This window comes from Gymnodraco acuticeps, unplaced genomic scaffold, assembly GCF_902827175.1.
Source record: "Gymnodraco acuticeps unplaced genomic scaffold, fGymAcu1.1, whole genome shotgun sequence".
In the NCBI taxonomy this organism is placed as follows: domain Eukaryota; kingdom Metazoa; phylum Chordata; class Actinopteri; order Perciformes; family Bathydraconidae; genus Gymnodraco; species Gymnodraco acuticeps.
In genome coordinates, this window is record NW_022990583.1 from 2,826,415 (window position 1) to 2,839,566 (window position 13,152).

Here is a 13,152-nt window from a genome sequence, read left to right on the forward strand (position 1 = left end):
GCTCAAATCCCCACTGTCAGTGGCAGATTAAGTGAAGGTGTACCACTGAGTGTCAGATAGAGGAGAACAGCAATCTCTCTCTCTCTCTCTTCCTCCCCCACTCCCCCTCAGGCTCAGCCCTCCCACACACACCCCTCAGCTGACAGATTGAGAGCAGTCATCGGGGGGCTGCACTTTTAAACTCACTCCAGAGACTTACACAGCTGTGACACTTGATTTGAGCTGGCCCATAGCCAATCACATATGCATACAGTCACCGCTTGGAATGGTCAGACAGTGTTTTGGCAGATTGTACCACTGGTTTTATGCTGGAGACATACTAGTGATGTCAGGAGTGTATGATGGACACATTTGCCTGCTCCCCCCCTCCTCTCCCCCTCTCTCTTCCCTCTATTGTCTTACTCTCTTTCTTATTTCCTCTCTTAAGTGCAGGAGATAAATTGTTAGCTCTCGCCTCCGACTTCTTGCTCTTGCGTATCTCAAAGTTGGAGCCTTACTTATAAATTGTTAAGTCTGCACAAACAACTCAGCTGGTTCCTTGCAAATCTTGTTTCAAAGGTATTCAGTTGATTCATGATGCTTTTGTTCTTCCTTCAGCGGCACCATATGGGAACTAAGATGTGCATTCCCTTTAAAAAGACAATAGCCTCAGTGATTTGATTGACAGACGCAGCGTTTATTTGATTTTGAGTGCTTCTGTGTGGGGTTGTGGTAGGGTAGAGTGAATCCTCTAAAGTTCTTAATTAGCTAACTTTCTCATGTTTTAATTTTGTGTGGATGCACACGCCACCTTACCACATACACAACTGTTTGTGGTAGACCAGCTTTAAAGAAACATTGGTTTCTCGTTATTAAGGAAGTTCAAATGTGTAAGTGACCTTATTTCACCCTTTCTTAATGTATGCATATTTAAACAACACATTTTCGTGGGGTTCTGCATTCACAGAAAATGTTTTAGTGACATAAATGTCCTACTGCTGGATCTGCAACATTACTACATTTATCCAGTGCTGCTGTTGTTCTGATAAGTATGGCTGCAGGGGGTAGCCTCCCACTCGGCATGCTCAGTGGCAATTCTGAATTCAGTGTGGTATGCTTGATGTGTTTGTTAGCTAAATGGTTGATTTGGCAGAGGTGCAGGTTCCTCCTGCCTCTGCCCTCAATGAATAATGAATAAAGCAAATATTTGTGTCTTGGTGCTTGAGGAACAGTGGGTGGTGAGTGAACTTTGGCCTTCGATGAGAGGCACACACACACACACACACACACACACACACACACACACACACACACACACACACACCACACACACACACACACACACACACACACACACACACACACACACCTCCAGTCCAACTCTTGGCATGTTGAATAAATGAGGCTTTAGAAGAATTTACAAAAATGGCCACTATCATTTGCCACATGCATGGGTCCAACGTTTTGTATTAAATTAAGATGATAGTCTTGTTCTACTTGTAAAAATGTAGAAAATTAACTTACATAATGCTTGAATAAAGTAGAACAGAAATAGTGATTTCTAAGGAAACATCTTTGTATGTTTGCCTTTAATTCTCTGCATCAGGTATGGAGCTGAAGTAACCATGGTGATGTACCTTGATAAAAAATAGTCACCAGTGTGTAATTAGAAAACCAGAATTCGCTTAGCCCACTACTGTAATCCAGCTTTCAAAAATAGTTTCCCATCTAAAAGATCAGGAAGTTTAATATTGTACACAACACAACCTGAGTATGATAATATTTGAAATGCAAAGATGTGTGCCTGAGGGCTTTTATTTTTCATAAATGATGTGTTGGTATATGGTTCAACAAAGTTATTACATTTTTTGCTATTGAAAGATACAAAAACAAATTGGAAGCGACAGATGGTAAGATGGCCAAGTCAGGTTTAAATTAATTGTAAACCTACAGTATTTGCATTTATGTGCATTATTCATGCTGCATTGTTTAATGAGTAAAGTATATGTCAGCATTAGATCAGGTTGACTGTTATTATGTGATGGATTGCTTTCGCATCCGTGTCATTCCATGTTTTATGTGTGAAACCGGAAAAAGAAAAAAAACGTGGGAATTCATGCGGCCGTGCTCTGTGAGGGTATCAAATCTGTTTCACACAGCTCACTTACTGCAACAAAAAACACTTTCTCTCTGTCCGAGTCTCTGTGCCTCACGTCCCCCATAACCCGCCTCTCTTTCTCTGTACCTCCCAGGTGTGGTATCTCTCCGGCTGGGTGTGCTACCTCCAGCTGGAGAAAGCCAAAGAACTGCAGGAAAGAGAGGGAAGAGAAGTGACGGAGGAGGAGACGGAGGAGTGGAAGGCGTTGCAGGAGGTGGCCAGATCGTACCTGACCAATGCTAAGAAGGTAATGCATGTCATACAATCTGCCAACGAAACCAACGATTGTTTGTTTTTAATGATGCAGATACAGTAAACTGTAGTTCATCTGATACATATAAATACAACTGAATTTGTTACCATTATTGACCATGTTTTAAGTACTTTACTTGAATATACAATTGAGACATTAATACTTGAGTTTTTCCTTTTCAGGATAATTTGTAGTTCTATTACATTAGATTTCAGAGGAACTGTTAGTACTCTTTTACTTCAGTACATTTGTCCGAGAGCCATATGTACTATTTTCTATGGAAGACCTAGATACTTTGAAATGCAGCACTTTAACTCGTTATGTAGTATTCTCAAAAGGCGGTATTGCTACTTTTACCTCAATCACTGCACATAGAAACTCTGGACACAAATAGTAACATCCATTACACTGTCACAATAGGTAATACTCCTGAGAACAAGTTATTGTAAGAGAAGGAGAACATGCAGTACTTTTAACATGAGAGGGTTCTAACTAAACTCCATTGTTACCACAGAAATGTCTTTAAGCACATTCTCAAAGAGGTTTAAATATACCCCTGTCTCTCTCCCATTCCCCCTTGCTTGCACACACACACACACACACACACACACACACAATTTGGTGTGTCTCATTCATTCTGTCATTCTGTCAAGGAGCAATGCCACTATGGGGCCGTGATTCATGTTAGTCTAAAATCCAATAGGCTTGTAAATCAGACAGTGCAGACTGAGGGATGGCAGGCCCCACCCATCTTTTTTTTCTTCCCTTTCTCTTTACTTTCCTCTCCCCCCCTGCTACCCACCCCCCCTCCTGCTCTCCTGCCACATTGTGTTCCCCTACTGATGAGAAGGGGCAGCAGAGTGGCAATATATTGATGTCTGTCTCTCTGGCCAGCAGTGTAGTGACAAGCCTGTCTAACCAGCATCCAGTGGGAATATCCACAACTGACACGGGAGTGCGGTGGGCTTTCAGCTGCCAAGAGGGAGAATGGAAGAAACTGTGGGGAAGAAAAATAATAGCGCAGAGCGCTTGTAGATTTGAGTTTGCAAGCTTTGTTGTGAGTCTTAATAAAGAATGAAAAAGCTGGACTTGAGAAATAGGCACAATTACGTAGCTAATCATTTTTGCACAGAGAGAAAGAATGCAAAGGGATAAAAAGGTGAAAGTCTGACAAAAGCATTGGGTGAGCCGTCAGAGCGTGACAAGTAAACAGCAGAGCTTTTTCTTTGTTGAGTGAGTAAAGCAACGGGCTCAGAATAATGTGAGTGTTAAATGCACAAAGACCTTGAAAAGGTGAAGTGTAATGTGGAAAAGAAAACAGCCCCACTCATGGTTCACTTCATTTCTAATTTATCCGCTTTCACTCATGTGTGTGCATCTATACATCATGCAGTTGCGATTTTCTCTTGTTTATATCAGAGCTTTGTTTTTGAGCGTCACTGAGTGTTAATTATTAACGATGAGTCAGTCTTCTAGTTAAAATAGGCTCCAACATGTAAATGAGGCCTCAAAGCCCAACGGCTTGTTTTGGCGCCAGTCCACTTCTCTGCATACTTTAGTGTGTGTGTGTGTGTGTGTGTGTGTGTGTGTGTGTGTGTGTGTGTGTGTGTGTGTGTGTGTGTGTGTGTGTGTGTGTGTGTGTGTGTGTGTGTGTGTGTGTGTGTGTGTGTGTGTGTGTGTGTGGTGTGTGTGTGTGTGTGTGTGTGTGTGTGTGTGTGTGTGTGTGTGTGTGTGTGTGTGTGTGGTGTGTGTGTGTGTGTGTGTGTGTGTGTGTGTGTGTGTGTGTGTGTGTGTGTGTGGTGTGTGTGTGTGTGTGTGTGTGTGTGTGTGTGTGTGTGTGTGTGTGTGTGTGTGTGTGTGCATGCACTGTGAAAGAGAAGGCATGCGGGTATGCGTAGGAGCACCTTATGTGGATGCACATATTTAATTATGGTTGTGTGTGCCAACTTGCATATCTAATTATTTGTTAAGGAATGTCTTCATTATTCATCTCTTCTGTGATCGATACTTGTGCGCCTCTCACACACACAAACACACACACGCACACACACACACATTCAGCTGAGATGCTCTAAAAAGGAATGATGCTTGAGAGGACGAGCAAGAAGTGTAAGAGAGGAGCGGAGTGGGAGAATGAGAGGGGGGGCGAGGAAGGGAACAAATTGGATGGTGTGTGTGGGTGCAGGGGGTGTAGCTGGTGAATAGTGGCAAGGGTAAAATCAATAGTAAACCGGACGTGAAATGGAATTTGAGTCTCAGCCAGATAGGGTGCGATTGAAGAAGGATCTGCAGTGTATGCACAGAGGACAGCGTTCTATATGTGTGTTAGTGTGTGTGAGTGTGTACAGGTGTGTGAGTGTGCACAGAGGCAGCTAGGGTAAACGGAGGTCAAAAGCTTTACTTGTTGATGGGGCTGAAAGGGCATCCCATGAGCACAGATTGTGGGTCGGGTTGGTCCAAGGTGTGCTTGTCATGTAATTTTAATGCCTTTCCCTACGAAGGATGTGACTAAAGGACTGAAGTGTGGTGTGTGTGTGTGTGTGTGTGTGTGTGTGTGTGTGTGTGTGTGTGTGTGTGTGTGTGTGTGTGTGTTGTGTGTGTGGGTGTGTGTGTGTGTGTGTGTGTGTGTGTGTGTGTGTGTGTGTGTGTGTGTGTGTGTGTGTGTGTGTGTGTGTGGTGTGTGTGTGTGTGTGTGTGTGTGTGTGTGTGTGTGTGTGGTGTGTGGTGTGTGTGTGTGTGTGTGTGTGTGTGTGTGTGTGTGTGTGTGTGTGTGTGTGTGTGTGTGTGTGTGTTGGTGTGTGTCCCTATTGAGACTCCAGCAACATGCCCTGCTCACACAGAAGAAAGTCTAATCTCAGCCAGTGTCACGCCCTTTTCAAGAAATATGTGTATTTTTTCACACAGAGCCAGAGTGAAGTCGGAGCAGGAACATTTATTGGAATACTTTTTATTTGATATAGCTTTTACTAATGAAGAGATGTCCAGTAGTGTTTGGTCTTAAAAAGACTTAGGGAGGTCATGACTCAGGATACAGAGGGACGTTGAAAGGCGGTAAAGCTTCTACAAAAAATCACACACGTTAGTACATGGAGGCACAATATTAAAAGTATAAAAAGGCTTCTACCTTTTTGATAGGAAGGTAATTTGGATACAAATGTGAAAGTAGTGTGAGCGAAGGGAAGTCAAAGACAAAGTGCACAAGGTAATAATAATGGTCAGGAGACAAGCCAGAAGAATGAAGGCTTTAGGAAATTAAATAAAAGGAGAGGTAAAATGAAAGAGGAATTTAATGTGTTGGACAGAATGTGAACAATGATGAAATGATTAGGCTTTCACTACATAACCAGCCTGTCTTTATTCTGAGCTGCAAGAAAGGTTTCTTTAAAGAAAGAGGAGTAAAGAATCAATTAAGGGATGAAGGGTACATTAGTGCATATTATTACTCTTTTGTCTGCTGCATGCTATACAAAAGATAGCATTTACAGATAATCTATGCTGGAACACACTATATTATGCATCCACAGAAATAAAAGAATTGTAGGGTCATACATTAATGAAAGCATCATTTAGATTTTTAAGTTACATGGTGCATTTAAACTTTCTTTCTTACTTTTCCACAAAAAATGGCTATTCCTATCAACCAAGTCTAACGCCCTTCCAGGCTGCAATATAATGTCCATAAACAGGGTGAGACCTCATTTGGCCCCAGAAGCACTTGCACTCGGTGCATTTTGCAGATTGAGCGAAAGTCATTCGGTTTTGTATTAAAATCCATACGCCTGTTCAATTCTGTTGCAGAGGATTGGAGCCTTTACTCTCATTATCACAAAGTCAAACTTCCCTGGCTTTTCTTTGCAAGAGTCTTCCCCGTGAATGCTGCCATGTTGGTGTATGCCACATCGTGTTTGTAAACTCAGATAACAATCGCATTTAAAGTTTCAAATTGGTTTCCTTGTTTTGAATTATGCCAGTTACCACGTGAACATACAATAGCAAAGGGAAGACCATAAGTAGAGAAATACAGTAAGAACAAAAAATCTCCAGGATAAATTGCTTCTGCAACGGGTCCACTCATCTCACATTTTGAGATCAATTACATTTGACCATGTTTACATCCCTTATGCCAACAGTTTCTCATTGACAGTGACTGTTTGTCTAATATGTGAAACAGACTTTTTCATTTTGAAACCACATCACATGTGAGTATAAACCAGACTAAAATCTACCGCCATGCTTGCGGCTCTTTGAGGCTGAGCACTGCAGAACTTTAGCTAAATGCTAATGTTTACATGCTGATATTTGTGTCAGATTTATTGTTGCACTACAGGAGGGTCAGGGGATCATCAAAGTCAGAAGTATTCATGTTCTGGGTAGCTTGAACGTCTGTAAAACATTTCATGGCCATTCATCCAAAAGGTGTTGAGATTTTTCAGTCTGAACAAAAGCAGTGGACCAACTGACAGATTTACACTGCCACCTCTAGAGCCATGGAGCTAACATGGCTGCAAAAAAAATTGCGAGTTGTTGCTGATTACAGAAGTGTCCATGCACCCCTTCGTGTGTAAGTGTAAAATAGTGTGTGCGTTTTCGAGTTGTTCTGGTGGTGGTCAAGTGTGCTTTGGGCTGTGACTTAGGACTCGAAAGTAGAGCAAAGTGGACCATGAAAGAGTTATACAATTACACACACACACACACACACACACACACACACACACACACACACACACACACACACCTCCCACTCTAGGCAGCTCTCTGGGCCGTGAAAGTGAGAAGAGAAACATAGGCTGCTGTAAATGAGAAATGCCTGTGTTTTCTTGCGACAGCGGTGCTGATCTCAGCAGCGTTCGGCTCGGAGTGCGTAAAGAATAGCTCCTGTTTGTTTAGCTAGCCGAAAGCATCACAATGAATAATCACATTCCTATCCTGCAGGACAATATGCTATTGATTTGTTGGAAATATCACCACGTAGAAATACGATTTTCCACTTAGCATTCAGATTCGCTAGAACAATGTGTTTTCTTGTTTTCGAATTCACTTTATTTCTGACACTATTTCTCTTATGCGCATAAAGGACACCCTCTAACTCTTAAGACTGTAATGTGCAATAATACTGAGTATTGAGCTAGGACAAATGTAATGTAAACCCAACTTTTATTCAGAGTGCTTGTTGTGATAAAACATCTCCAAGCATTTTAAGAGTGACTGTGTGTGTGTGGTGTTGTGTGTGTGGTGTGTGTGTGTGGTGTGTGTGTGGGTGTGTGTGGTGTGTGTGTGTGTGTGTTAGTGTGTGTGTGTGTGTGTGTGTGTGTGTGTGTGTGTGTGTGTGTGTGTGTGTGTGTGTGTGTGTGTGTGTGTGTGTGTGTGTGTGTGTGTGTGTGTGTGTGGTGTGTGTGTGTGTGTGTGTGTGGTGTGTGTGTGTGTGTGTGTGTGTGTGTGGCTATGAGGGTTGGCTCTCCCGTGGTATCAGACCCTGTGTCTTGGACCTGGGTCACGCTCTACCTCCCTGGAGCTCAGACCTGGGGAGACGGCATCCACTTAAATACATACACACACTCTACAGATTCTTACCCTCCAAATGAGTTCCCATGGGATCGTGTGTCTCCTGTCAGGACCTGCTGTTGCTTAGAGACCAGTCCTGGGGCAAAGCAGTCGCATACACTCTTCTTTACTCTCCTGGCTTCGTTACACTTTTAGTAAGAATGATGGCACTCAGCTGCTTATTGTCCTGAGCTCAAGGGACCGTGTGTGTGTGTGTGTTCTGTAATACTAAATGGAATAATATTCATGGAACTTAAAGCCATTCTCTCCCTCCCTCCTTTTCTTCCTAGTTGTATTTCTGAAAAGTAAAGCATAAATTGCTGTTTCAGTCGCCCTTTTTATGCACACATAGAAACCCAGTGTTATGCTTTGGTGGTAGCTCCAGTAATTGTATCACCCAACTTCACTTTGAGTTCAGTAATTACACACAAGCAGAGTATTTTACAGAGATAAACTTGCTGGCTGCTTTCAGAACAGAACTTTTTTTTTTATCTCGCTCTTTCACGGCATATTTCATTCACTGAGATAACGGCTTTGATAGTGTGTGTATGCGTGCACATGTACGCCACATAACCATATGTGCTTCAGGATACATTTCCCTGCATGTGTGCGCATGCATGTTGCAGCAGCCAGAGGAAGATAAATGGTCTTTTTGTTTCTTGTGCAGCTGAACGGTGAATCAAATGTGCTGATTTGCCAAATGAAAGACAAAAACTGTTTACCAGCGTTTTGTGAGCCGTGACTGCCCCCGCTGACAGAATGCAGCTGCTGTTGGATATTTCAGGCACTCTAACCAGCACTTGGAGACTTAAAACCTCAGGGCTGCTCACTTCCCTCAACTCCAAGCGGCTGCTTACCGATGCTGTAGTGATGTACTGTTATCTTCGGTGACACAACGGAAGAGCCTCAGGCTGCAGCGACACGAGGACAATCACGGAAACGCACCGAAATCGTTATCAAAAAAGTCTTCCGTCCACACGCAATAGGCACCAGAAACGTGTCCGTCCACACGAGACAGCTCGAACCGCTGGAGACGCTGTGGTACATATGCCGGGCCTGTAAGTGGCGCTGTACTTCTTCCACAAAATACACCAAAAGCAGCGAAGAAGACTTCTCGGCATGCATGCATGCATGCATGCATGGTTGCCCTTCTGTTTATTCTCCGCGCTGGATTTAGCAGCAGAGGTGGGGTTTCGCCGGTCAACATGTCCGTTAAAGTTTAAATCTTCCGGACAAAATTAGAAAAGTGCCGGTCAAAGCTCTTCTTTGTTATTTATTGAGCTTGAAAACAAATGAATAACGACTATATTAGAATATTAGAATAATACACGGAGGACGGAGCCTCTCTTTTCCTCCCCCTCTCCTGTCAGCCCGTCAGTATCCGTGGTCTCATGCAGCTGCTGATCCAGTAATGAGTGACCCGACAGTAAAAATAAACATATTTATAACTAGTTTAGGTAGTTTGAGAGGTAATTAAAATAGCTAAGGGTGATTATCTAACTTGAAGTGTGTGTTTTGTTCCGCTCATCGCTCCATCACAGCGGGCGGAGCTGCAGGTTATCATGCAGAGCTTCGCGTTTCCTCTCCTGTCCGATTAGACTTCACTCGCGTTTATGTCTATATCGATCAAATCTAGCTGGAAGCTCCTGCTGGGTGCGCTGTCCTAGCGAGATACCGGGACCTGGCTCGAAACACTGGGCTCTGACTGGGGCTATTGCGTCATCATCATGAAATGATCGTTATAGGGCGTAATCACGGAGCCGTTTGCCCCCCCAGAGCGTTTCGTCCGCAGATCTACCCACCTTGGGACCCGTTATCGTTTTCTGCGTTTCCGTGTCGGTCTCGTGTGGCCGAACCATCTATCTGATAGAGAACTGATACGACCGTTATCGTCCTTGTGTGGCTGCAGCCTCAGTCAAGAGCTTGTCACTCACCATATCTCATTTCGTGTAATGCCTCTGCAGTATAATTCACTTCATGTTCCCCCTCAACATTTTTGCTGTATAACCTACTTTCTACTTAAAAATGTGCTGTTTTTTTCCACTCTACTTGCCACTCCATTACGCACTTGAATCATCCCTTTTTGTATTTTTTTCTCTTTCCCCATTTTCCCCAGCTGTACATTAAGCTGCGATGTGATGACCAGCCGATGTCGGAGCATGTGGAACAGCTGCTCGGTGATCTGGGAGGAGAGCTAGAGGGAGAGGAGGAAGATCCTTTTTTGGATGAAGACTATGAACCCTGTAGTGATGAGGAGGAGGATGCTGCAGAGGCACCCATGGAACACTGACCACAGCCTCCTTTACTTTTATTCTGTCATTTCCGTCTCCTTCCCTCTAGTGAAATGTTGTAGTGCACTCTCTAAAGTGCCTTTTGTGCTGGTTATCATTTTATACCAGTTTATCAGAGATGGAATTTGAAGTGAGTTTCACAAAAAAAGAGTGGCATTAAAAGCTGCAGTCTCCTAAATCTCTTTCAGTCAGTTGTTTAATGCGTTTGGTGAAATAAGCTCATACTTGACTAATGCTTCCCTTAATCTCCTTGACAGATGTTGATGAAAGACATTTGTTTTAGAGCTTTACTTCTTACCAGCAGCAAAAGCAAAACACCTCAGAATGCTTTACCTCTTATACACACCCACGCATTGGTTTTTACAAGCAAACACAAACAAAAATGCACAACCCCTTCAGTTGAATTACTTTATCTTTCTTTAATACGATAGCAGCAGCAGTAGTAGCAGTGTTTCCTTCTCAGACTGCAGACAAATGAAATATCTCAACAGGAAGTGGGTTTTATTATAAAACTGTGTCTGCCAACAAACAGTTAATGTTGTCTTTTTTATGTAAGGCTTCTAGTATTGCAAGTTTTTAATGCTATTCAGTTTATTTTCCTGCTTTGGGTTTTTCACCCCTTTTTTGTTCATTGGATTTAACAAGGAAAGACACATTAACTTATGCAGCATGTTTCTCTGACTGTTCAAAGTGGCTGGTGGAAGACTCTTTTTTTCACATTGCAGTATTTCAATTCTCAGACAGGGTAACACCATCAGTAGGTGTAAGGGAACGGCGCAAGAGTCGACTGATGCTTTTATTTTTCTGTTATGTTTTACAATTCAAGGTTCAAGGCTTTTTATTAGTCATACGTACATAGCTACAGTGTAGTTATGTCAATGAAAATCTTAGTTCACAGGCTCCTCCAACAGTACAACACAATAAAACAGTAAAAACATTAAAAGCAAATGTGAAATGCAATAAGAGTCTATATACAAGTGATTGGAATATGATATATAAATAATTTGTAAGTTGCAGCCAGATGAATGTTATGGATGTTGTTTCCAAAGTGCAGGTGTTTAATAGTCTTATATGAAGAGCAAGGCTTTTGTACTAGGACAGCTACACAGAACGATTATGACGTTTTAACAATAACATTTTTGAAATATCAACAAGAACAGTAGCTTCAATGCTCCTTGCAAAAATATATTGAACACAAGAGTTGTGGCTTGTCTCAAGCCCTGATATATTTTTGGTGAGTTTTTTTTCTTCATAAACTGACATTTCGTCCCCATATACCTATTTAGTAGGGAGACGGTGTGTGACTTGCATGCTTTAACACACATATACCACAGAGTCCATGCACCATGCCTGTTAACAAGCGCAACACACCACAGGCACCCACTGCTGCGCGGCCCCTTTGAAGAATTTCATAACCGGTAAATGGGAATGTTATCTGAGATCCTGCTCCTGATAGCGCCCCGGCATCAAGCTGAGAGGCCTGTTTGGGAATACAGGGGTTCAGATACCACCATCTGATAATGCGTGTTTGAGTTTAAGGAGCGTACAAAATAAAGCTCAGGAGAGACAACAGATATGGTTCTGTGTGCGTATATATGCTGCAGAAAATGATAGCTTAATGTGCTATGATGTGTGGTTATTCTCTGACCCGGCTTTGCTCAGAAATATGCTTATACTCTTGTGATGTTTAATGTATGATAATGCACCAGGAGTATGGGCCTAGAGGACTGACTACCTGGAGCGATGCTGTCATCTAGCATTTGGCTTTTTAATTAAAATGTGCTCTGGTGTGTATGTGCATTTCTACATTGATGTGTACCGTGTGTCCATGTGGCTCATCTGCAGTGCTGTGTGATTAATGACTCCAGGGGTCAGTGAACAGCGGTCAACCCTTTCTGGTTATTCTGAGCTGACCCTAGTGAGTGGGCCAGAGTGGACACAAAGCCTCGGGTGATCTCAAAATCGTTGGCCATTCTCTCACCTGTACATCAGCCTCAGCTCTGCAGGAATGTTTGCACTTGCTCAGAGAGGGGAGTGCAGTTTCTACACAAGGACACACATTCAATCATGGGGAAAGGACACTCACTGTTTACTTGCATTCTTTCTCGCTCCATGCTGAAAATCGCTTTCTAAGAGGCCAGAATAGCTCTGAAAGGCCAAAGCACAGAAATAATAATTGGTGTATAAATACATTGCTAAACCACAGTTCTGCAGTGATGATGGATGTTTTCGTGTTCCAAATGTCCACGAGTTGACAAATACATGCATAAACAAAAAATCATTACGTTGCATAGTGGAGGCTTGAGGTGAATTCATTCATTAAGCAGATTTTTCTTTCTTTTTTTTTACCTGTAGGCCTATGTCAAACTGTTTTTGGAGACCCGAGCAGAATGTGTTAAGTCTCCAGGGAAACCAACCCATAATTAGCAGGCCCGTATGTGTGTGTGGCTCTGTGTTTTTTTTAATAATCGACAGTAATGAGATGAGCGGAGAGGAGAATAATCCTGGATTAACAGTTTAAAAATGCATGTGTCGTCATAACAACATCCTGATTGGTATTTAATCATTTAATTACACACAAACACTCAGTTACCATAAACACACACACACTGTAACCATCAAATGTCCATGCATCAGATCAGCCGAATGCTACGAGCTTTGTGTGCATGTGCTATTCATCCTGTTTTAATATACGTGTGTCTCGTTAATTTAATTAGAGATTTAAGCAGGATGCTCCTTTGAAGAGATTAAAGGGGAAATTATCAGAATTTGAGATTTAAAACTGAGACCAGTTAAACGGAAACAGGAGGAAGGAGATCAGAATTCAGAGGAGAAAGGAGTTTCTACTGTTTATACACATTCACATGTTCATTTTGAGTAATTATCCTCTTGAAGTCGTGCGCAAGCACACAAATGTGCTTCAATGCACG

General features: G+C 42.5%; 1 protein-coding gene across 2 annotated transcripts in view; it reads left to right on the plus strand.

Annotated features, from left to right (window-relative positions):
- si:dkey-12j5.1 (probable assembly chaperone of rpl4) overlaps positions 1 to 12,030 on the plus strand; it is a 28,633-nt gene extending 16,603 nt beyond the window's left edge. For both annotated transcript variants that reach the window (XM_034228220.1, XM_034228219.1), the window contains exons 10-11: positions 2,232 to 2,384; positions 10,048 to 12,030. In XM_034228220.1, the coding sequence (XP_034084111.1) occupies positions 2,232 to 2,384; positions 10,048 to 10,221 (327 nt within the window). In that variant the 3' untranslated portion in view covers positions 10,222 to 12,030. The remainder of the gene's footprint in view (positions 1 to 2,231; positions 2,385 to 10,047) is intronic.
- Positions 12,031 to 13,152: the final 1,122 nt, after the last annotated feature.